Source organism: Balaenoptera physalus, assembly GCF_965194825.1.
Source record: "Balaenoptera physalus genome assembly, chromosome: 11".
NCBI classification, from domain to species: Eukaryota; Metazoa; Chordata; class Mammalia; order Artiodactyla; family Balaenopteridae; genus Balaenoptera; species Balaenoptera physalus.
The window spans coordinates 70,417,818-70,443,753 of NC_138896.1; the positions used below are offsets into that span (position 1 = coordinate 70,417,818).

Below are 25,936 nucleotides of genomic sequence, written 5' to 3' on the forward strand. Positions count from 1 at the left end.
CAATTTTATGCTCTCTCCTCAACTTCTGTTATGTAGGGCCACTGCCTCAAAAAGCCTCTCTATCCTCTGTCTAGGCAGATCCTGTCAGGCCCCGTCCCTGGCCCACTGCAACTGAGATTCTCTTTCTGAGGCTTCTCGTTCAAGGAGCAGACTCCCTGCAATGAAAGGTATCAGCACCAAACAGTGTTCTTCATAAAGTTCATGCCACCACAGCGAAGTGGAGAAAGTACAGATTTGGATATGCCACACAGACCGGCCAGTTGCAGCACATACCACTTACTATCTCTCCACATTAGTTTCATCATCAGCAAAAGAACTAGGGAATAACCACATCCTCCAAGGATGTTAGGCGACCAAATGAAATACTGTGTGTGGAAGCACATGACCACAAAGCCAGCGCTCAGTGAAGATTAGTTTTCCTTTCCCTCCTATCAGCCCAATCCTTCCCTGAGGCTCACCCACTCCATTCTCAGGACTGATGTTCAGCCAAGACACCTGTGGGATATAAGACAGGTGTCTGCCCAGCTTGGCTGCATTTGGGCTGTACTGGTTGTTAAATATTGTTATTATCACATTTGCCTCTTCCCCCATCCTCCATCCCATTCTAATTCACCCAGGGTCGAGTAGGAGTCTTCCACGCTTGAGACCTTAGCCATCTCATAAAGTTTTCATACCAGAGGCCCCCAAGTCATAAATCCAAGGACAATCTGTTTTGAAACACTTGTGTGATATCAAATTATTCATTCAAAGATAAAGGCCAATTGCACCCAGCTACAACTGAGCTGCTACACATAGCCTACTTTCCCTGTCCAGGAAGCTGCCTGGTCCCAGCTGGCCAAATCCAATCCTCAGAAGATGAATGGCAAAGAGGAAACATCCTTCCCTTTTCCGGTAGCTAGAGCCGTCTTTGTAGAAGGGGAATCACAACCACCTCCTCAACCTACACTGCCCATAGAGCAGAGGTCCCCAACCGTTTTGGCACCAGGGACCAGTTTCGTGGAAGACAATTTTTCCATGGACCAGTGTGGGGGTGGGTGGGGGTGGTTCATGCAGTAATGCGAGCCATGGGGAGTGGCAGAGGAAGCATTGCTCGCTCACCCGCCGCTCACCTCCTGCTGTGCGGCCCGGCTACTAACAGGCCATACTGGTCCGTGGCCCAGGGGTTGGGGACCCCTGCCACAGAGAACACAAGTTTAATTCAATGTATTCATCCATTATGTATTTACTTACCATACACATACACATATAAAGACGCTATCAAAGAACTGAGAATTTATGAAGGGGGAGCAGGACCCCACCCACCTCTAACAGAAGGCAATACGAGTAATAATAACCGTAAGTGTCACCACAAACTGCTGCTCTAGAAGTTAGAATAAAAGAGAAAATACTTTCAGCTGAGACATGGTAGAACTTCAGAGAAATTTTCAAGAAAGACACACAGCCTAGTGGTTCTCAGCATGTAGTCCCCAGGCCTGGGAGCTTGTTTAGAGATGCACATTCTTGGGTTTATCCAGATCTGATGAATGAGAAACTGGGGTAGGGCCCAGCAATCTTGTTTAACATGCCCTCCAGGTAATTCTGATGCTAGCTCAGGTTTAAGAACCACTGCCCTAGCATATAGGCCAGGCCTAGAAAAGTATGATTTTGAAAGAGACAGATGGGTCAATTAACCTACAGGAAAAAACAACAAGCAAATCCAAGATCTGGGTTCTCAGAACACTACTAATTCATCAGTTACAGGACATAGCCACCAGTGTCTAATCTTGTACAACACAAATTAACAAAGTTTAAACATCAGTACAAATACACTGAGCCAGAGTGAGGAGAGTCAGGGGGAACAGAGTGCCACAGGTGCAGGCACCAGAATCCCTTTAAAGCTGGATTTGAACCCCAGTTTCCCTACTTATTCGTTGTGTAGACCAGGCAAGCCTCTAATCCTCCATCCCCCTTTGGTTAAATGGAAATATAACTGGATCACTTCCCAAGGTTTTTATTAGGATTAATGAGACATTTAATTATATACCTGAAGCACCAACACAGCACCCAGCAGGAAATTCTCAATGAATATGCTCATCTTTCCTTGTCCTAATTAGGGAAGAACTTGGGATCATTAACAACTGAATAGCGAGTTCAGTCCTGAACCATCCTTCGTACAGCACAGCACTGAAAACATCTATAAAAGTTAGATGTACAATGAATCTGGAAACCAGAATTCCTTCCAGAGACAAGGATAATCAGATAGGCTCTTTTCATGACTGTCAGTGTTTGAGAGCCAAGGGGACCATTGGATATCATCTTACATCAAGCCTCTCCTTTCACAATGTCCTCATCAGCGACACTCTTCAGGGTTCTATGGGGCCCTATGACAGAATGACAGTCACAACAGTCCTTGGTGAGCACAGCAGGCCCCAAGTATCAACCAGAGGTCAGAAGGAGGGTCCACATGAACACAAGAAAATGACTAGAGAGCAGAAAACCAAGTCTCTGGGGTTAGCCTACAAGACAGTGTCCAAGGAATTGTTCAAACGGACTTTGCCTTGCAACATTCCAAGGCTCCTGCTCTTAACCAGGTACCAAAAGGAAGCTGCCACTGTTGAGAAGGAAAATTAAAAGATCATGCTTTCAATTATCCTGCAGTTTCTTAGAAACATCTAAACATTATTTTCACACAGATTACCAGCAATGTGAACAAATCTGGTGACTCACCAAGTCAGGGCCAGCCTGGACTGTTTTACTGTAGTGGCTAAACACCTCAGGACTAGAGCTTTCCACTCAACAGATCCAATGACCCTCAAGTTCCATTGTATAAAAAGCACACAGTCCAAGGGCTACTGAACAGTCAGGGTTAGCAAATCTATTGTGCCAAGGCACTGGCCCACCATATCCAGGGCAACTTGGAAACATACCAGCAGGCTAAGATGCAGAGCCCCGTGAAGAGAATGATGGGGATGGGGTAGGACGCACAGAACAGCCCATGGTTGTAGAAGGCCTGAGATATCTTCTCACGCAGCCTTTCAGTCAGGGTCATCCTCAGCTGAAGTCACCTTGCTGCCATCCCGGAAGTGACCATGGATCAGCCTGGCACACGTTGGACAGCACTGACAATGGACACCATCTGCAGGCAGGCACCTGGCAAGAAGGGAGAAAAGCCAATTAACAAAGAGTACTTGGCTTTCAACACTAGGGCTGCTGGGGGAGGTGGCAGGGACGTGGATAGGGAATCAGGAAGCCTACATGCAAGATCTGGAGACATCAATCCCAAAACACACACACACACACACACACACACAATCTTGGTCGGCTCCTAGTGACTGTGGGTAGTGTCTAAGTACGTCTAACCAAAGAAACAAAAAAACTGCCTCTCTACCTCTGGTAATAAACTCTCAATCCTCTTCCATATTAGATACTTCTAAAAGGCCACTCCCTAGAGAGGGCATTTTTCTCACACGTGGCACAGGCAAGCACTCCTGTGTAACAGACAGCACCTTCAGCTGCTCTTGGCCAAATGGACATTCTGGAAACCCTCCCCCCCCCCCCATTCTCTGTGCACAGGCCAGACCGAGAGAAATCCTTGGGAAAAACCTTTATACAAGGACTGATCCCTCAAAAAACACATTCTTGCACAAACAGTGATTCATTGATAAAGAAAGTCCAGTGGGGTCAGCCCTCAACACAAAAACACCAAAAAGTCTAGGCCCCTGACATAAAACAAAATTCACTGTGACAGTGGTATTGGGTAGAAGTCTCTGCTCCTGGTCCCCCAGTTGTTCCTGGGAGGGTGAGGGCAAAGGGTCCCTCCTATTTCTGCCTGCCCAGCAGCTGTCTCGTCCTTGGAGTAACAGCAGTCCAGTGTGGCTCTGAGAACCACCTTTCTCCACAGGATTTGGCCTGGACATACGGCCAGTTAAGGTGCCCCTCCCTGACCCCCACCAGGCTGGTTAGGCCTCTCTCCCTGGCCTTTGACTTCTGAGCAAAAAGAAGCAAAACTGGATACGGTGGTGTTTATTCTTCCCCAAGAGGTTCCTGCTCCCCAGATCACGGGCTGCTCTGGCTCCAGCCCTTTCTGAAGACGAGCTCATCAGCTCTTCTTTCCAGTGTGTGAGCCACCCCATATCCTTCCAATAAATACTCCTTTTGCTTGTGTGAGCCAGTTAATTTCTGTTGCTTCCAAGTAGAGAATCTTAAACCAATAAAATCAGAATAGAAAACTCTAGCAGAAGGGCCCAGGAATCTAGAATTCCTTTCCTTGCTGAGCTCGCCGAGGAAATTCAAGTTTAAATCCACTTCTCCTGTTCCATGTTGCTGTTTTCTTTGGTCTGTGTTACAGGGAACCTGCCCAGACATGTGTCTTGGCTTGATTCAGCTCACTGATGAAAACCCAGGCCAAGGAGATGATACCTCAGAAGTGTGAGACCAGAAGGGAGAAGCAAAAGGAGTCACACCACAGCCAATTCACAAGAAGAAATGGCTACCACTCCATCCACCCTCCTGGAAGCACAAGTCTCAGGCGCACATGCAATTTTCCAGTCCAAGAACCCTCTAAGGAAATAGTACAAATAACCCTCTGTGGGTCAATTCAGAAGGCAACAGATAGAGGAATCGGCAGGCGACCGCTGCTGACCCAAGGAGCAGAGGTGCTGACAACAGCTCAACCATTCACAAGGCTCACCTGGAACATAACAGCTCAAAAAGGTCTTAAGCAGTAGACTTGCAGCAGGGCACCAGCAACAGTGCTCACCACCCAGCATAAACAAGGACTCCAGGGAAGCAACGTTTCTGCTCCTGTGTCCCCAACCCTCCGTTCTACTTCAAGGGGGAAAACAAGCACTAATGAGATATATGCCTGTGGAAAGATGCTGTCAAGAGGATCCCTGAAGACTGATGGCCATAAACAAGTTGTAGCTTTTCCAACCTCAGTCCTCTGCCAAGCCCCACATCTCTTCCCTTAAGTGTCCCAAAACCAAGCCCTCCAGGAAATTGTGATCCTACTAATCCTTATCTCCTTCTCAGGCCTCTTCCGCACACAAATTGGTAACACAAGAAGCAGGGGACAGGGGGGTGGGTGGGTTCTCTTATACATGGAACTACTAATTGAGAAAAAACCATCTCACTTCAATTCTGCAGCAAATACAAATCTTTCTGACATGACCTTAGTCGTTTTCAGTTTCCACTAATCTTTATTAGTTATACTAATTGCTAATTTTCACAGCACCAAGAAAAATTAAAAAAAAAAAAATCCAAATTCTAGTTCATTACACAGCCCACCTACCTGAACCGAGCAAGAGGGGAATTGTTCATCTTTACTCCACTGCATTCATTTTAACGCAAAGCTTTTCCAAAGCAAAATTTATCCTAAGAAACTGCCAAAATATTTTCCAGAGTGCCCATACCATTTTACATTTTCACCAGCAGCATGAGAGACTTCGTTTCTTAGCATCCTCACCAGCATTTGGTATTGTCACTATTCTTTATTTTAGCTGTACTAGTAAGACTGTATTAGTATCTTATTGGATCTTAATTTGCATTTCCCTAATGGCTAGTGACACTGAATCTGTGCATGTGTGCATGTGTCTGTGTGTGTATTCCTTAAGCTGTTATATATATGAGATCATGTAATTTGCAAATAGAGATAGTTTAACTTCTTTTCCAATCTGGATGCCTTTTGTTTTTCTTGTAAAACTGTGGTGGCTAGAACTTCTGGTACAATGTTGAACTGCAGTGGTGAGAATGCATCTTATTCCTGATCTTAGGAAAGGAGCATTCAGTCTTTCACCTTAAGTATGGTATTACATGGGAGTTTTTCATATAAGCCCTTTACCAAGTTGAGGGAGTCCCCATCTATTCCTAGTTTGTTGAGTGTTTTTTTTTTTAAATCATGAAAGGGTATTATGCTTTGTGTCTTTTGAGATGATCATGTGGTTTTTAATTTATCCTACTAAGGTGTATTACACTGATTGATTTTTTCTCGTATTGAACCAACTTTGCATTCCTGGGTATAATCCCTTTAAATGTTGCTAGACTCGGTTTAATAATATTGAGAACTTCTGTATCTACATTCATAAGGGATACTGGTGTATAACTTTCTTTTTTTATGTCTTTGTCTGGCTTTGGTATTAGGGTAATGCTGGCCTTGTAGAATAACTTGGCAAGTGCTCCTTTGTACTTTTTTTTTTTAAACATTTTTTTAAAAATATTTATTTATTTATTTATGGCTGTGTTGGGTCTTCGTTTCTGTGCGAGGGCTTTCTCTAGTTGCAGCCAGCGGGGGCCACTCTTCATCGCGGTGCACGGGTTTCTCACTATCGCGGCTTCTCTTGTTGCAGAGCACAGGCTCCAGACGCGCAGGCTCAGTAATTGTGGCTCAGGGGTCCAGCTGCTCCGTGGCATGTGGGATCTTCCCAGACCAGGGCTCGAACTCGTGTCCCCTGCATTGGCAGGTAGATTCTCAACCACTGCGCCACCAGGGAAGCCCCCTCCTTTGTACTTTTATAGAACAGTTCATGATAAATCTTCTTTAAACATCTAGTAGAATTTACTAGTGAAGCCATCTGATCTTGGGCTTTTTTTGTTTAATTAAATAATTTTATTTATTTATTTCTGGCTGCATTGGGTCTTCGTTGCTGCACACTGGCTTTCTCTAGTTGCAGAGAGCAGGGGCCTACTCTTCATTGTGGTGTGCATGCTTCTCACTGCGGTGGCTTCTCTTGTTGCAGAGCATGGGCTCTAGGTGTGCGGGCTTCAGTAGCTGTGGTATGCGAGCTCCATAGTTGTGGCTTGCGGGCTCTAGAGCACAGGCGCAGTAGTTGTGGCACACGGGCTTAGTTGCTCCGCGGCATGTGGGATCTTCCCGGACCAGGGTTTGAACCCATGTCCCCTGCATTGGCAGGTGGATTCTTAACCACTGTGCCACCAGGAAGTCCTTGGGCTTTTTTTTTCTGTGTGGGAAGTTTATAAACTATTAATCTCTTTACTTGTTACATCTCTTCAGATTTTCTATTTCTTCTTGAGTAAATTTTGTTAGTTTGTTTGTTTTCTAGGAATTTGTCCATTTTCACCTAGGCTATCTAATTTATTGGCATAATATTTGCTGTTCAAAGTATTATAAATCATTTTTATTTCTGAAAGCTTGGTGTTAACGTCCCCACTTTCATTAATGATTCTAGCTGTTTGAGTCTCCCCTTTTTTTCCTCAGGTGCTGATCTTTTGAAAGAGCAAACTCTTGCTTTTATTTACTCTATCATTTTCCTAGTCTCTATTCATTTGTTTCCACTCTAGTCTTTATTATTTTCTTCCTTCTGTTTGCTTTTGGTTTATTTTGCTCTTCTTTTTCTTCTTTCTCTAGTTTCTTAAAGTTACTGATTTGAGCTCTTCTTTCTCATTTTTTAAAATTAATTCTATTTTTTTAAACAGCAGGTTCTTATTAGTTATCTGTTTTATACATATTAGTGTATATATGTCAATCCCAATCTCCCAATTCATCCCACCATCACGACCACCACCCCCTGCTTTCCCTCTTGGTGTCTGTATGTTTGTTCTCTACATCTGTGTCTCTATTTCTGCCTTGCAAAACGGTTCATCTGTACCAGTTTTCTAGATTCCACATATATGCATTAATATGCGATATTTTTCTCTTTCTTACCTCCACGTCTCAACAAATAACCCAATTTCATTCCTTTTTATGGCTGGGTAATATTCCATTGTATATATGCACCACATCTTCTTTATCCATTTGTCTGTCGATGGGCATTTAGGTTCCTACCATGTCCTGGATACTGTAAATAGTGCTGCAATGAACATTGGGGTGCATGTGTCTTTTTGAATTACGGTTTTCTCTAGGTATATACCCAGTAGTGGGATTGCTGGGTCATATGGTAATTCTATTTTTATTTAAGGAACCTCCATACTGTTCTCCATAGTGGCTGTATCAATTTACATTCCCACCAACAGTGCAAGAGGGTTCCCTTTTCTCCACACCCTCTCCAGCATTTGTTGCTTGTAGATTTTCTGATGATGCCCATTCTAACTGGTGTGAGGTGATATCTCATCGTAGTTTTGATTTGCATTTCTCTAATAATTAGTGATGCTGAGCATCTTTTCATGTGCTTCTTGGCCATCTGTATGTCTTCTTTGGAGAAATGCCTATTTGGGTCTTCTGCCCATTTTTGGATTGGGTTGGTTGTTTTTTGTTTGTTTGTTTGTTTTTTTAATACTGAGCTGCATGAACTGTTTATATATTCTGGAGATCAATCCTTTGTCCGTTGATTCATTTGCAAATATTTTCTCCCATTCTGAGGGCTGTCTTTTCGTCTTGTTTGTAGTTTCCTTTGCTGTGCAAAAGTTTTTAAGTTTCATTAGTTCCCATTTGTTTATTTTTGTTTTTATTTCCATTACTCTAGGACGTGGATCAAAAAAGATCTTGCTGTGATTTATGTCAGAGTGTTCTTCCTATGTTTTCCTCTAAGAGTTTTATAGTGTCTGGTCTTTCATTTAGGTCTTTAATCCATTTTGAGTTTATTTTTGGGTATGGTGTTAGGGAGTGTTCTAATTTCATGCTTTTACATGCAGCTGTCCAGTTTTCCCATCACCACTTATTGAAGAGACTGTCTTTTCTCCATTGTATATCCTTGCCTCCTTTGTCATAGATTATTAGTTGACCACCGGTGCATGGGTTTATCTCTGGGTTTTCTATCCTGTTCCATTGATCTATATTTCTGTTTTTGTGCCAGTACCATATTGTGTTGATTACTGTAGTTTTGTAGTATAGTCTGAAGTCAGGGAGTCTCATTTCTCCAGCTCTGTTTTTTTTTCCCTCAAGATTGCTTTGGCTGTTCAGGATCTTTTGTGTCTACATACAAATTTTAAGATTTTTTGTTCTAGTTCTGTAAAAAATGCCATTGGTAATTTGATAGGGATTGCACTGAATCTGTAGATTGCTTTGAGCAGTATAGTCATTTTCACAATATTGATTCTTCCAATCCAAGAACATGGTATATCTCTCCATCTGTACGTGTCATCTTTGATTTCTTTCATCAGTGACTTATAGTTTCCTGAGTACAGGTCTTTTACTTCCTTAGGTAGATTTATTCCTAGGTATTTTATTTTTTTTGTTGCAATGGTGAATGAGATTGTTTCCTTAATTTCTCTTTCTGATCTTTCGTTGTTATAGGAATGCAAGAGATTTTTGCACATTAATTTTGTATCCTGCACCTTTACCAAATTCATTGATTAGCTCTAGAGTTTTCTGGTGGTATCTTTAGGATTATCTATGTATAGTATCAGGTCATCTGCAAACAGTGACAGTTTTACTTCTTCTTTTCCAATTTGGATTCCTTTTATTTCTTTTTCTTCTGTGATTACTGTGGCTAAGACTTCCAAAACTATGTTGAATAAGAGTGGCAAGAGTGGACATCCTTGTCTTGTTCCTCATCTTAGAGGAAATGCTTTCAGTTTTTCACCACTGACAACAATGTTTGCTGTGGTTTTGTCGTATATGGCCTTTATTATCTTGACGTAGGTTCCCTCTATGCCCACTTTCTGGAGAGTCCTTATCATAAATGGGTGTTGAATTTTGTCAAAAGCTTTCTCTGCATCTATTGAGATGATCATATGGTTTTTATTCTTCAGTTTTTTAATATACTGTATCACATTGATTAATTTGCGTATACTGAAGAATCCTTGCACCCCTGGGATAAATCCCACTTGATCGTGGTGTATGATCCTTTTAATGTGTTGTTGGATTCTGTTTGCTAGTATTTTGTTCAGGATTTTTGCATCTATATTCATCAATGATATTATTGGTCTGTAATTTTCTTTTCCTGTAGTATCTTTGTCTGGTCTTGGTATCAGGGTGATGGTGGCCTCGTAGAATGAGTTTGGGAGTGTTCCTTCCTCTGAAATTTTCTGGAAAAGTTTGAGAAGGATGGGTGTTAGCTCTTCTCTAAATGTTTGATAGAATTCACCTGTGAAGCCATCTGGTCCTGGACTTTTGTTTGTTGGAAGATTTTTAATTACAGTTTCAATTTCATTACTTGTGATTGGTCTGTTCATATTTTCTATTTCTTCCTGGTTCAGTCTTGGAAAGCTATACCTTTCTAAGAATTTGTCCATTTCTTCCAGGTTGTCCATTTTATTGGCATAGAGTTGCTTGTAGTAGTCTCTTAGGATGCTTTGAATTTCTGTGGTGTCTGTTGTAACTTCTCCTTTTTCACTTCTAATTTTATTGATTTGAGTCCTCTCCCTCTTTTTCTTGATGAGTCTGGCTAAAGGTTTATCAATTTTGTTTATCTTCTCAAACAACCAGCTTTTAGTTTTATTGATCTTTGCTATTGTTTTCTTTGTTTCTACTTCATTTATTTCTGCTCTGTTCTTTATGATTTCTTTCCTTCTACTAACTTTGGGTTTTGTTTGCTCTTCTTTCTCAAGTTCCTTTAGGCGTAAGGTTAGATTGTTTATTTGAGATTTTTCTTGTTTCTTGAGGTAGGATTGTATTGCTATAAACTTTCTCTTAGAACTGCTTTTGCTGCATCCCATAGGTTTTGGATCATCGTGTTTTCATTGTCATTTGTCTCTAGGTATTTTTTGATTTCCTCTTTGATTTCTTCAGTGATCTCTTGGTTATTTAGTAACGTATTGTTTAGCCTCCATGTGTTTGTGTTTTTTACGTTTTTTCCCCTGTTAATTCATTTCTAATCTCACAGCGTTGTGGTCAGAAAAGATGCTTGATATGATTTCCGTTTTCTTAAATTTACTGAGGCTTGATTTGTGACCCAAGATGTGATCTATCCTGGAGAATGTTCCATGTGCATTTGAGAAGAAAGTGTAATCAGTTGTTTTTGGATAGAATGTCCTATAAATATCAATTAAATCTGTCTGGTCTACTGTGTCATTTGAAGCTGGTGTTTCCTTATTAATTTTCTGTCTGGATGATCTGTCCATTGGTGTAAGTGAGGTGTTGAAGTCCCCACTATTATTGTGTTACTGTCGATTTCCTCTTTTATAGCTCTTAGCATTTGCCTTATGTATTGAGGTGCTCCTATGTTGGGTGCATATATATTTATAATTGTTGTATCTTCTTCTTGGATTGACGCCTTGATCATTATATAGTGTCCTTCCTTCTCTCTTGTAACAGTCTTTATTTTAAAGTCTATTTTGGGCTTCCCTGGTGGTGCAGTGGTTAAGAATCTGCTGGCCAATGCAGGGGACACGGGTTCGAGCCCTGGTCCGGGAAGATCCCACATGCCACGGAGCAACTAAGCCTGTGCACCACAACTACTGAGACTGTGCTCTAGAGTTGTGAGCCACAACTACTGAAGCCCACATGCCTAGAGCCAGTGCTCTGAAACAAGGGAAGCCACTGCAATGAGAAGTCCATGCACCGCAACGAAGAGTAGCACCCGTTCATCGCAAGTAGAGAAAGCCCCCGTGCAGCAATGAAGAGCCAAAGCAGCCAAAACTAAAATAATAAATAAATAAATTTATTAAAAAATAAAATAAAATAAAGTCTATTTTATCTGATATGAGTATCACTACTCCAGCTTTCTTTTGATTTCCATTTGCATAGAATATCTTTTACCATCCCCTCAGTTTCAGTCTGTATGTGTCCCTAGGTCTGACGTGGGTCTCTTGTAGACAGCATATATATGGGTCTTGTTTTTGTATCCATTCAGCGAGCCTGTGTCTTTTGGTTGGAGCATTTAATCCATTCACATTTAAGGTAATTATCGATATGTGAAGTTCTTATGAGTTTTCTTAATTGTTTTGGGTTTGTTTTTGTAGGTTCTTTTCTTCTCTTGTGTTTCCCACTTACAGAAGTTCCTTTAGCATTTGCTGTAGAGCTGGTTTGGTGGTGCTGAATTCTCTTAGCTTCTGCTTCTTTGTAAAGCTTTTGATTTCTCCGTCAAATCTGAATGAGATCCTTGCCAGGTAGAGTAATCTTGGTTGTAGATTCTTCCCTTTCATCACTTTAAAAGTATAATTCCACTCCCTTCTGGTTTATAGTGTTTCTGCTGAGAAATCAGCTGTTAACCTTATGGGAGTTCCCTTGTATGTTATTTGTCATTTTCCCCTTGTTGCTTTTAATAATTTTTCTTTGTCTTTAATTTTTGTCATTTTGATTACTATATGTCTCGGTGTGTTTCTCCTTGGGTTTATCCTGCCTGGGACTCTCTGCGCTTCCTGGACTTGGGTGGCTATTTCCTTTCCCTTGTTAGGGAAGTTTTCAACTATAATCTCTTCAAATGTTTTCTTGGGTCCTTTCTCTCTCTCTTCTCCTTCTGTGACCTCTATAACATGAATGTTGGTGCGTTTAATGTTGTCCCAGAGGTCTCTTACGCTATCTTCGTTTCTTTTCATTCTTTTTTCTTTATTCTGTTTCACAGAAGTGAATTCCACCATTCTGTCTTCCAGGTCACTTATCTGTTCTTCTGCCTCAGTTATTCTGTTATTTATTCCTTCTAGTGCATTTTTCATTTCTGTTATTGTATTGTTCATCTCTGTTCGTTAGTTTTTAAATTCTTCTAGATCTTTGTTAAACATTTCTTGCATCTTCTCCATCTCTGCCTCGATTCTTTTTTCGAGGTCCTGGATCATTTTCACTATCATTATTCTGAATTCTTTTTCTGGAAGATTGCCTATCTCCACTTCATTTAGTTCTTTTTCTGGGGTTTTATCTTGTTCCTTCATCTGTACATAGTCCTCTGCCTTTTCATTTTGTCTATCGTTCTGTAAATGTAGTTTTCGTTCAACAGGCTGCAGGACTGTAGTTCTTCTTGCTTCTGCTGTCTCCACTCTCTCTTTCTTCTTTCTTAATACAGGCATTTACAGCTGTAAATTTCCCTCCAAACACTACTTTAGCTGCATCCCATAGTTTCTGTATTTGTGATTTCTCTTTTCATCCATCTCAAAGTATCTTCTATCTTCTCTTGTATTTTCTTCTTTGATTCCCTTGGTATTTAGGAGTTGTTGAGATTTCCTTATATATTCTGGATGTAAGTCCCTACCAGATATGTTGTTCACAAATATTTTCTTCACGTCTATAACCTCTTTTTTAAATTCTTTTCACAGACTCTGTGATAGAGCCGAAGCTTTTAATTTTGATGAAGTCTAATTTACCCTTTTTTTTTTTTTTCCTTTAGGTGGAATGGATCATGCTTTAGGTGTCATGTAAGAGAATTCTGAAATTTTTCTCTGAGGTTTTCTCTTAAAATTTTTTATAGTTTTACATTTAAACCTATGATACATTTGAGTATTTTTTCTGTAAGATGTGAGATTAGATCTAGGATTTTTGCGTTTTGTTTTTCCCTATGGATAACCAATTGTTCTAGCACCAATCGTTGAGAAGACTACCTTTCATCCAATGAATTGCTTTGGCACCTGTCTTAGTCCTTTGTGCTGCTATAATAAAAATAGCATACACTGGGTGGCTTAAACAACAAATATTTACTTCTCACTGTTCTAAAGGCTAGGAAGTCCAAGATCAAGGCACTGGCAGATTCAGTTTCTGGTGAGGGCCCACTTCCTGGTTCATAACTGGCCATCTTCTCATTGTGCCCTCACATGGCAGAAAAGGGAGTGAGAGTTCTCTGGGGTTTCTTTTATAAGGGTAGTAATCCCATTCATGAGGACTCCACCCTCACGATTTAATTACCTCCCAAAGGTCCCAACTCCCTAATACAATCACACCAAGGGTTAAGATTTCAACATACGAATTTGGGGCAGGAGGAACACAAACATTCAGTCAAAGAGCAGTTGGCCGGGGACTTCCCTGGTGGCACAGTGGATAAGACTCCATGCTCCCAATGTACAGGGCCTGGGTTTTATCCCTGGTCAGGGAACTAGATCCCACATGCATGCCGCAACTACGAGTTTGCATGTCACAAGTAAGGAACTCACATGCTGCAACTAAGGAGCTGGCGAGCTGCAACTAAGGAGCCCACGTGCTGCAACTAAGACCTGGTGTAACCAAATAAAAAAACCAGTTGGCTGTACTTTATGAGTCTATTTCTGGGTTTTCTATAATGTTCCAGGGACCTAAGTGTCTAGCCCTCCACCAATACTACACAGTCTTGATTACAATAGCTATAAAGTCTTGAAATGAGTAAAGTGATTCCTTCCATTTTATTCTTCTTCAAAATTGTTCTACCCATTCTAGTTTACTTGCTTTCCATATACATTTTAGAGTAATCTAGTCTATGTCTACAAAAATCTTGCTAGAATTTTGATAGGAACTACATTAAACATACGTATCAATTTGAGAAGAACTGACATCACTACTATGTTTACTCTTCCAATCTATGAACATGATATCTCTCTCCATTTATTTAGATCTTTGATTTCTCTAACCATTTTTCTTTTTTTTTTTTTGGCCAAGCCATGGCTTGTGGGAATCTTAGTTTCCTGACCAGGGATAGAACCCACGCCCCCTGCAATGGAAGCATGGAGTCCTAACCACTGGACCGCCAGGGAATTCCCTCTTTAATCATTATTGTATAGTTTTCAGCATACAAGCGCTGTACATGTTTTGTTAGATTTACACCTAATAGTTTTTTTAGTGGTTGTGTTTTCAATTTCAGTTTCCCCATGTTAATTGCTAGTACAAAGAAATATAACTGATTTTAATATGTTGATCTTGTATCCTACAATTGTGCTGAACTCACTAATTAGTTCCACAGTCTTTTTTGTACATTCCTTGGGATTTTCTAAGCAGACTATCATCTCAACTGCAAATAAAAACATATTTCTTTCTTTCTTTCTATAATTTCCACAAACACTTTTTCTGCACCACTCCATCTCCACTCCTTTTGGGACTTCGATAACATGAAAGATAAACTTTCTGTTATTGTCCCATGGGTCCCTGAAGCTCTCATCTTTCTTCAGTTTATTTTAAATCTCTGTTGGTCAGACTAGATAGTTTTTATTCTTCTACCTTCAAGTTAACTGACTTAATATATCCCTATGCTGTCACTGACACCACTCAATGAATTTTAAATTTAGTTTTAGTTATAAAACTTCCAATTTTGTTTTTTTATGTTTTATAAAAATATACATTTATTTATTTGGTTGCACCAGGTCTTAGTTGCAGCAGGCAGGCTCCTTAGTTGTGGCTCACGGGCTCAGTTGCAGCTCCAAGTCTCCTTAGTTGAAGCTCTCCAGCTCCTTAGTTGTGGCACGTGGACTCCTTAGTTGTGGTAAATAGGCTCCTTAGTTGCAGCTCTCCAGCTCCTTAGTTGTGGCACGTGGGCTCCTTAGTTGTGGTACATAGGCTCCTTAGTTGCAGCAGGTGGGCTCCTTAGCTGCGGCAGGCGAGCTCCTTAGTTGTGGCAGGCAAACTCTTAGTTGCAGCATGCATATGAGATCTAGTTCCCTGACCAGGGATCAAACTCAGGCCCCCTGCTTTGGGAGCACAAAGTCTTATCCACTGCACCACCAGGGAAGTCCCAAAACTTCCAATTTTAAATTCAAATGTATAACTTTCCATTTGCTTCAAGGAGGTTCACCCTCAATTATTAGAGCAAGGTTTTAATTAATAATTACACTTTAAACGCTTTGATGATTCCAACATCTATGTCATGTCATGGTTGTCATCTGTTGACTGTCCTTTCTTCTTAAGAGATGGTGAGATTTTCCTGATTCTTTACATGTGGAGTAATTTTGAATGTTTAGATACTACGCTATGTTACTCTGAACCTTGTTTAAATCCAACGGAAAACGTTGGATTTTTGTTTTAGCAGCAATCTACCTGATTAAGTCCAATCCACAAATTCCTATCAAATTTCCCTGGGCTGTGGTTCCAATGTCAGTTTGGTTTTCAAAGCCCTTGCAGTACCATTTTGATTTGTCTCATGCATATTGTGCAACGGCCAGCATAGGACTTGGGCAGTAGTCTAGCATTTGGCATGCTGTTTAGAGTCAGATGCACATATGCTATTTTGGAAAAGAACCCAGGAGTTCATACACAATATTATGGGTTCACTTTGTTGAGTTCCTTCCTCTCTACAACCCTCCCAAGACATTCCAGCTCCTAGAGGACCTTTTCTGGGTCTTCTGGCTAGAAGGGATGGGCTTTCGTTTTCCTGCTCTGCTGAGCGCCTCCACAACTGTGACTGCTTCCCGGGTAAAGTGGTGAGAATTGAGAGGACAAAATCAGCAAATATCTCCATGCTCTTAGGACCATAATCCCTATAAATAAAAGGATTCCGCTCCCACCTGGCTGCCAATGTCATTGCTGCCTTCACCACCACAGAATTTCATGGGGGACAAGAGCAGGACAAAATGGAAAAAAAAAAAAAAAGCAAACAAAACACAAAAGATTCTCTTCCTCCATCCCTTCCTTCCAACCTCTTTAAGAATCCCCTTTCTCACTCCTCAGACTATAAAGACAGGGCTTCTCTCAGACTTCTTTCTGTCTGCACCTAGTGTGCAGTTCCAGGTTTTGGGTTACCTTTGAGTCCAGGCTGGAAAGTATTCTATGGAGAGAAAAAACAAAAACAACTTCCTTTCCCATTCCATCTGCTACCATTTATCTTTCAGGGTACTCAGACAGCTGGTCCATGGAGTCTGCCCTAGGATTTTAATTGTATTTACTCAGAGGAAAAGGGTAGAGTGTGCTTACTACATGTTGACCAGAATCAGAACCCTTTTATTTTTAATGTAAAAACCTTAATAAATTTCTGGATTCTTTGCCACTAAAGAAACTTCCCATACTATGGTTCTTGGCATCTTTCTGTCAATCATATCATCAATCCACTGTACTCTGTGAAAGTACAAAGCATGTACTTTCACAAAATGAAAAAAAATTAAATAAAGATTACAGGCAAAAAATGCACAAAAGAATGGAAGAAAATGTTAATAGTGGTTGTTGGTCTTCATGTGATATGCTAACATGCAGAGACAGTTTAAGTGAAAAGCACTAAGTTTTTAACTTTAAATAAACTTTTAAAGCTCAGCATTAAATATTACAGAAAAGTATACAAATTAACAGCAAGCAGCTCCATGAAAGTAAACATAGCCATTTAATCTAAATACCACTCAATCAAGAAATAAGAGTATCACCCCAAAGTTCCTCTTTATGAGCTGCAACAGTCATTACTTTTCATTTATAAAAGTGGTATACACGCATTTCTATCAAAGAGTACTGGAATGTATTTCTGATTTTAGTATTTTAATGCTTATGTCTTCATACATTGTCAAGGTTTTTCATATTCACTTTTTCAACTCTTAGAAAAATTTCCACAAAGGACAGAGGTCTTAGAAGAAATGAACCCAGTGGACACCTTGCTCTCAGACTTCTGGCCTCCACAACTGTGAGAAAATAAACATTGTTTAAGTCAACCCAAAAAATAAAATAAAATAAAATCTTCCGTGTGTTTTCTACAGGTTAATTCTAAAACTTGATAACCATTTAAAAAGCATTTGGAATATCTGCTAATGCAATTTTCATTTACTGAGAAAGCCTCGGAATCCCTAGCAGGGCTGACAAAAGGTGTATCTCTCCTGAAGCCAGTCAGTAAAGACTGGAAAAGATGATTGCTTCAGATGCAAAGACAGCAACACAAGACTTCAAGGAACGTGAAACACTCAATGAAACATAACACCACCAAAGGAACACAGTAATTTTCCAGTTACTGACCCCCCAAAAATGGGGATCTGCAATCTGCCCAGTAAAAAATTTAAAATAGTTGTTTTAAAGAAGGCCTCAGTGAGCTGCAAGAAAACACACAAAGGCAATTCAGTGAAGTCAGTAAACCAATACATGAACAAAACAAAAAATTTAACAAAGAGAGAAATCATTAAAAAGAACCAAACAGAAATCCTAGAACTGAAAAAAATAAAATGGATGAAATGAAAATGCACTAGAAAGTATTAACAGCAGACTTCATCAAGCAAAAGAAAAAAATCCATGATGTCAATGACAGGTCATTTGAAATTATCCAGTTCAAGGTGAACAAAGAGAAAATAATGAAAAAGAGTGAAGAAAGCCTTCATGAATCAAGGGGTATCATCAAAAGAAACAACATAAGCACTGCTGGAGTCCCCAAAGGAGAAGAGATGGAGAAAGGGGCAGAAAGCTTATTTAAAGAAATAACAGCTGAGATCTTCGCAATCTGGGAAGAGATTTGGACGTCCAAGTTTATTTCAAAAATTTATAAAAAATAAAAAATAAAACTTACAGGTCCCCCAAAAGATCTAGTTTTCCTCCAAGACACACTATAAAGAAATCATCTAAAATCAAAGACAAAGAATTTTAAAAGCAACAAGACAAAAAAATTCCTCACATACAAGGGAATTCCTGTAAGGCTATCAGTGGATTTCTCAGCAAACACCTTATAGGCCAGGAAAGGGTGGAATGATTTATTCAAAGTGCTGCAAGAAAAAACTGCCAACCTATATCCAGAAAAGAAGAAAACTCTAATTTGAAAAAATACATGCACCCCAATGTTCTTAGTAGCACTATGTACAATACAGAAGACATGGAAGCAACTTAAGTGTCCCTCAAAAGATGAATGGATAAGAAGATGTGGTGTGTGTGCGTGTGTGTGTGTGTGTGTGTGTATATATATATGTGTGTGTATATATATATATATATACACACACACACACACACACACACACACACACAATGGAATATTTCTCAGCCATTAAAAAAAGAATGAAATATGGCCATGTTTGCAGCAACGTGGATGGACCTAGAGATTATCACACTAAGTGAAGTAAGTCAGACAGAATGACAGGTATTACACGATATCACTTAAATGTGAAATCTAAAAAATAATACAAATGAACTTATTTACAAAACAAAAACAGGACCACAAAGCAAGTCTCAGTAAATTTAAGAAAACTGAAATCATATCAAGCATCTTTTCTGACCAAAATGCTATGAGATTAGAAATAAACTACAAGAAAAAAACTGTAAAAAACACAAATATGTGCAAACACATGGAGGCTAAACAATATGCTACTAAACAACCAATGGATCACTGAAGAAATCAAAGAGGAAATCAAAAAATACCTAGAGACAAATGAAAACGAAAGCACAACAATCCAAAACCTATGGGATGCAGCAAAAGCAGTTCTAAGACGGAAGTTTATAGCAATACAATCTTACCTCAGGAAACCAGAAAAATCTCAAATAAACAGCCTAACCTTATACCTAAAGCAACTACAGAAAGAACAAACAAAACCTAAAGTTAGTAGAAGGAAACAAATCATAAAGAACAGAGCAGAAATAAATGATATAGACTAACGCAACTATACTCCAATAAAAATTAATAAAATAAAAATATATATATAAAGATGAAGAAAACAATAGCAAAGATCAATGAAACTAACAGCTGGTTCTTTGAAAAGATAAACAAAATTGATAAACCTTAGCCAGACTCATCAAGAAAAAAAGGAAAAGGACTCAATTCAATAAAATTAGAAATGAAAAATGAGAAGTTACAACTAACACCACAGAAATACAAAGGATCATAAGAGACTACTACAAGCAACTGTATGCTAATAAAATGAACAACCTGGAAGAAATGAACAAATTCTTAGAAACGTACACTCTCCCAAGACTGAACCAGGAATAAACAGAAAATATGAACAGACCAATCACAAGTACTAAAATTGAAACTATGATTAAAAAACTTCCAACAAACAAAAGTACAGGACCAGATGGCTTCACAGGCGAATTCTATCAAACATTTAGAGAAGAGCTAACACCTACCCTTCTGATACTGTTCCAAAAAACTTCAGAGGAAGGAAATCTCCCAAACTCATTCTATGATGTCACCATCACCCTGATACCAAAACCAGACAAAGATACCACACACAAAAAAGAAAATTACAGGCCAGTATCACTGATGAACACAGACGCAAAAATCCTCAACAAAATACTAGGAATCCAAATCCAACAATACATTAAAAGGATCACACACCATGATCAAGTGGGATTTATCCCAGGGATGCAAGGATTTTTCAATATCCACAAATCAATCAGTGTGATATACCACATCAACAAATTGAAGAATAAAAACCAGACGATCATCTCAATACATACAGAAAAAGCTTTTGACAAAATTCAACACCCATTTATGATAAAAACTCTCCAGAAAATGGGCATAGAGGGAACATACCTCTACATAATAAAGGCCATATATGACAAACCTACAGCTAACATCATACTCAATGGGGAAATGCTGAAAGCATCTCCTCTAAGATTAGGAACAAGACAAGGATGCCCACTCTCGCCGCTTTTATTCAACATAGTTTTGGAAGTCCTAGCTACAGCAGAAAAGAAAAAGAAATAAAAGGAATCCAAATTGGAAAAGTTAAACTGTCACTGTTTGCAGATGACATGATACTATACATAGAAAATCCTAAAGAGGATACCAGAAAACTACTAGAACTCATCAATGAATTTGGTAAATTTGCAGGTTACAAAATACATACACAGAAATCTGCTGAATTTCTGTACACTAACAACAAAAGATCAGAAAGAGAAATTCAAGAAACAATCCCATTTACCACTGCATCAAAAAGAATAAAATACTGTACCTAGGAATAAAGCTACCTAAGGAGACAAAAGGCCTGTACTCTGAAAACTGTAAGACACCGATGAAAGAAATCGAAAATGAAACAGATGGAAAGATATACCATGTTCTTGGATTCGAAGAACCAATATTGTGAAAATGACTATACTACCCAAGGCAATCTACAGATTCAATGCAATCCCTATCAAATTACCAATAGCAATTTTCACAGAACTAGAACAAAAAATCTTAAAATTCGTGTAGAGACACAAAAGACTCCAAATAGCCAAAGCAACCTTGAGAAAGAAAAACAGAGGTGGAGGAATCAGGCTCCCGGACTTCAAACTATACTACAAAGCTACAGTCATCAAAACAGTATGGTACTGTAGTGAGGTGGATGGAGTTAGAGTCTGTCATACAGAGTGAAGTAAGTCAGAAAGAGAAAAACAAATATAGTATGCTAACACATATATATGGAATCTAAGGAAAAACAAAAAAGGTCATGAAGAACCTAGTGGCAAGAAGGGAATAAAGACACAGACTTACTAGAGAATAGACTTGAGGATATTGGGAGGGGGAAGGGTAAGCTGTGACAAAGTGAGAGAGTGGCATGGACATATATACACTACCAAACGTAAAATAGATAGCTAGTGGGAAGCAACCACATAGCACAGGGAGATTAGCTCGGTGCTTTGTGACCACCTAGAGGGGTGGGATAGGGAGGGTGGGAGGGAGGGAGATGCAAGAGGGAAGAGATATGGGAACATATGTATATGTATAACTGATTCACTCTGTTATAAAGTAGAAACTAACACACCATTGTAAAGCAATTACACTCCCATAAAGATATCAAAAAAAAAAAAACAAAACCAAAAGCGTAAAACAGAAGCAATATTGTAACAAATTCAATAAAGACTTTAAAAATGGTTCACATCAAAAAAAAAAAAAAACAGTATGGTACTGGCACAAAAACAGAAATATAGATCAATAGAACAGGACAGAAAGCCCAGAAATAAACCCACGTACCTATGGTTAATTGATCTATGACAAAGGAGGCAAGACTATACAATGAAAGAAAAGCAGTCTCTTCGATAAGTGGTGCTGGGAACACTGGACAGCTACAAGTAAAAGAATGGAATTAGAACACTCCCTAACACCATGCACAAAAATAAACTCAAAATGGATTAAAAACCTGAATGTGAGACAGGACACTATAAAACTCCTAAAGGAAAACATAGGCAAAACACTCCCTGACATAAATTAAAGCAATATCTTTTTCGATCCATTTCCCAGAGTAATGGAAATAAAAACAAAAATAAACAAATGGGACCTAATTAAACTCTAAGCTTTTGTGCAGCAAAGGAAACCATAAACAAAATGAAAAGACAGCCCACAGAATAGGAGAAAATACTTGCAAATATGTGACCAACAAGGGATTAATCTCCAAAATTTACAAACAGCTCATGCAGCTTAATATCATCAAAACAAACAACCGAATCAAAAAATGGGCAGAAGACCTAAAGAGACATTTCTCCAAAGAAGACATACAGATGGCCAAGAGTCACATGAAAAGATGTTCAGTATCACTAATTATTAGAGAAATGCAAATCAAAACTACAATGAGCTATCACGTCACACCAGTCAGAATGGCTATCATCCAAAAATCCACAAACAATAAATGCTGGAGAGGGTGTGGAGAAAAAGGAACCCTCCTACACTGTTGGTGGGAATGTAAATTGGTGCAGCCACTATGGAAAACAGTATGGAGGTTCCTTAAGAAACTAAAAACAGGGACTTCCTGGTGGTCCAGCTGTTTAAGACTCCGTGCTCCCAATGCAGGGGGCCTGGGTATGATCCCTGGTCAGGGAACTAGATCTCACATGCCACAGCTAAGAGCCCACATGCTGCAACTAAAAGATTCCTCAAGGCACAACGAAGACCCGGCGCAGCCAAATAAATAAATATTAAAATAAAGAAACTAAAAACAAAGCTTCCATATGATCCTGCAACCCCACTCCTGGGCATGTATCCAGAGAAAAATATGGTCCAAAAGGATACATGCACCCCAATGTTCACTGCAGCGCCATTTACAATAGCCAAGACGTGGAATCAACCTAAATGTCCATCAACAGAAGAATGGATAAAGAAAATGGGGTACATATATACAATGGAAAATTACTCAGCCAGTAAAAAGAATAAAATAATGCCATTTACAGCAACATGAATGGACCTAGAACTTGTCATACTGACTGAAGTCAGACAGAGAAACAGAAATATCATATGACATCACTTACATGTAGAATCTTAAAATAATGATACAAATGAACTTATTTACAAAACAGAAACTAGGGTTTCCCTGGTGGCACAGTGGTTATGAATCCACCCGCCAATGCAGGGGACACAGGTTCGAGCCCTGGTCCAGGAATATCCCACATGCCGCGGAGCAACTAAGCCCATGCACCACAACTACTGAGCCTGTGCTCTAGAGCCCATGAGCCACAACTACTGAGCCCATGTGCCACAACTACTGAAGCCCGCACGCCTAGAGCCTGTGCTCTGCAACAAGCGAAGCCACCACAATGAGAAGCCTGCGCACCGCAACGAAGAGTAGCCACCACTTGCCATAACTAAAAGAAAGTCTGCGCACAGCCCGAAAACCCAATGCAGCCACAAATAAATAAATAAATAAATAAATAAATAAATAAATAAATAAATAAAATTTATTTTAAAAAAACAAAACGGAAACAAACTCGGACTTAGAGAAGGAACTTATGGTTACTAGGGGGATGGGTGGGGGGGAGGGATAGTTAAGGAGTTTGGAATTGACATGTACACTGCTATATTTAAAATGGATAATGAACAAGGACCTACTGTACAGCACAGGGAACTCTGATCAATATTATGTAACAATCTAAATGGGAAAAGAATTTCAGAAAGAATAGATACGTGTATATGTATAACTGAATCATGCTCCTGTACACCTGAAACTAACAGAACATTGTTAATCAACTATACTCCAATATGAAATGAAAAGTTAAAAAAAAAAAAAAAAAACTCAGACATAGAAAACAAACTTACAGTTTACCAAAGGGGAAATGGGAGATGGAGGGAGGGATAAATTAGGAGCTTGGGATTAACAGATACACATTACTATATATAAAATAGATAAATAACAAAGACCTACTATATAGGCACAGTGTGTGTGTGTGTGTGTGTGTGTGTGTGTTTGTGTGTGTATACAAATCACTTTGTTGTACACCTGAAACTAACACCACATTCTAAGTCGACTATACTTCAATTAAAAAAAAAACCTGACTACTTTACCCGGCAAAACTGTCCTTCAGAAATAAAGGAGAGATAAAGACTTTACCAGACAAACAAATGTGTAGGCCATTCATCATCACTAGACCTGCCTTACAAGAAATGCTAAAACTTCTTCAAGCTGAAATGAAAAGACACTAATAACATAGAAACATAGAAATATAAAACACACTGCTAAAGGTAAGTATATGTATAGTCAAATTCAAAATACAGTTGGCCCTCCCTATTCGAGAATTCCACATCCACAGATTGAACCAACTGATTGAAAATATTTGAGAAAAAAAAAAAAAAAACTCAGGAAGTTCCAAAAAGCAAACCTTGAATTTGCCCCACTCTGGTAACAATTTACATAGCATTTACAACTATCTACATGATATTTACATGATATTAGGTATTATAAGTGATCTAGAGAGGATTTAAAGGGTATATGTAAATACTACTCCATTTTATCCAAGGGCCTTGAGCATCCACGGATTCTGGTATACATGGGGGGCAGGGGTGTCATGGAACCAATCTCCCACAGATACTGAGAATGACTTTAATACTGTAATATGCTGGTATGTTGATCTCTTAACTCTAGTATAAAGACTAAGTATTAAAAATCACTAAAAAAATCACAGAAGTATTAAAAATCACTACAGTGACAATAATTTCCTTATGAATACACAATATAAAAATATGTAGGGCTTCCCTGGTGGCACAGTGGTTGAGAATCTGCCTGCCAATGCAGGGGACACGGGTTCGAGCCCTGGTCTGGGAAGATCCCACATGCCACAGAGCAACTAGGCCCGTGAGCCACAACTACTGAGCCTGCGCGTCTGGAGCCTGTGTTTTGCTCCGCAACAAAAGAGGCCGCGACAGTGAGAGGCCCGTGCACCGCGATGAAGAGTGGCCCCCGTTCGCCACAACTAGAGAAAGCCCTCGCACAGAAACGAAGACCCAACACAGCCAAAAATAAATTAATTAATTAATTAATTAATTTTTAAAAAATATGTAAACTGTGATATCAAAAACATAAAATGGGAGAGGAAAGCATAGAATTTTTGTATGCTATGGAAGTTAAGTTGTTATCAGCTTAAAATAGATTGTTATAACTATAAGATGTTTTATGTAACCCTCATGGTAATCACAAAGCAAAACACTACAGCAGATAGTCAAAAGATCAATATCAAAACATACCACTAAGGAAGATTATCAATTCAAAAAGGAAGACAGCAAGAGAGGAAGAAAGGAACAAAGGAATTACAAAACAGCCAGAACATAATTAATAAGATAGCTTTAGTAAGTCCTTACGTATCAATAACTACTTTAAATTTAAATTCATTAAATCATCTATTTGAAAGGCATACAGTAGCTGAATGGATTTAAAAAAAAAAAAAAAAAGACTCAACTATATGCTTCCCACAAGAGACTCACTTCAGCTTTAAGGACACAAAAAGACTCAAAGTGAAGGGATGGAAAAAGGTATTTCATGAAAATGAAAACCAAAAGAGAGCAGGAGTGGCTATACTTATACCAGACAAAACAGACTTCAGGTGAAAAACTTAACAAGACACAAAAAAGGTCATTATATAATGATAAAGAAGTCAGTTCATCAAGAGGATTTAACACTGGTAAATATATATGTACCCATTATCAGAGCACCTAAATATATTAAGCGAATACTAAAAGATCTGAAGGGAGAAATAGACAATACAGTAATGGTAGGAGACTTCAATATCCTACTTTCAACAAAAAATTGTCCAGACAGAAAATCAATAAGGAAACATTTGAACTTGAACTATACTCTAGACCAAATGGACCCAACAGACATACAGAATATTTCATCCAAACAGCACCAGGATACACATTCTTCTCAAGCACACATGGAACATTCTCCAGGATAGATCCTATGTTAGGTCACACAACAAGTATTAGCAAATTTCATAAGAATGAAGTATCTTTTCTGACCACAATGGTATGAAACTAGGAATCAGTAACAGGAGGAAGACTGGAAAATTCACAAATATGTGTAAATTAAACAACATACTCTTGAAGAACCAATAGACCAAAGAAGAAATCAAAAGAGAAATTTTAAAAATTATGAAACAAACTAAAATGGA

The 25,936-nt window shown here is 39.1% G+C and overlaps 1 protein-coding gene across 4 annotated transcripts in view; it reads right to left on the reverse strand.

The window, feature by feature from the left end:
• SCAP (SREBF chaperone) overlaps positions 1-25,936 on the reverse strand; it is a 93,897-nt gene that overhangs the window by 41,767 nt on the left and 26,194 nt on the right. For all 4 annotated transcript variants that reach the window (XM_082411958.1, XM_082411959.1, XM_082411957.1 and 1 more), the window contains exon 2: positions 2,907-3,129. In XM_082411958.1, coding sequence (XP_082268084.1) covers positions 2,907-3,028 — 122 coding nt within the window. In that variant the 5' untranslated portion in view covers positions 3,029-3,129. The remainder of the gene's footprint in view (positions 1-2,906; positions 3,130-25,936) is intronic.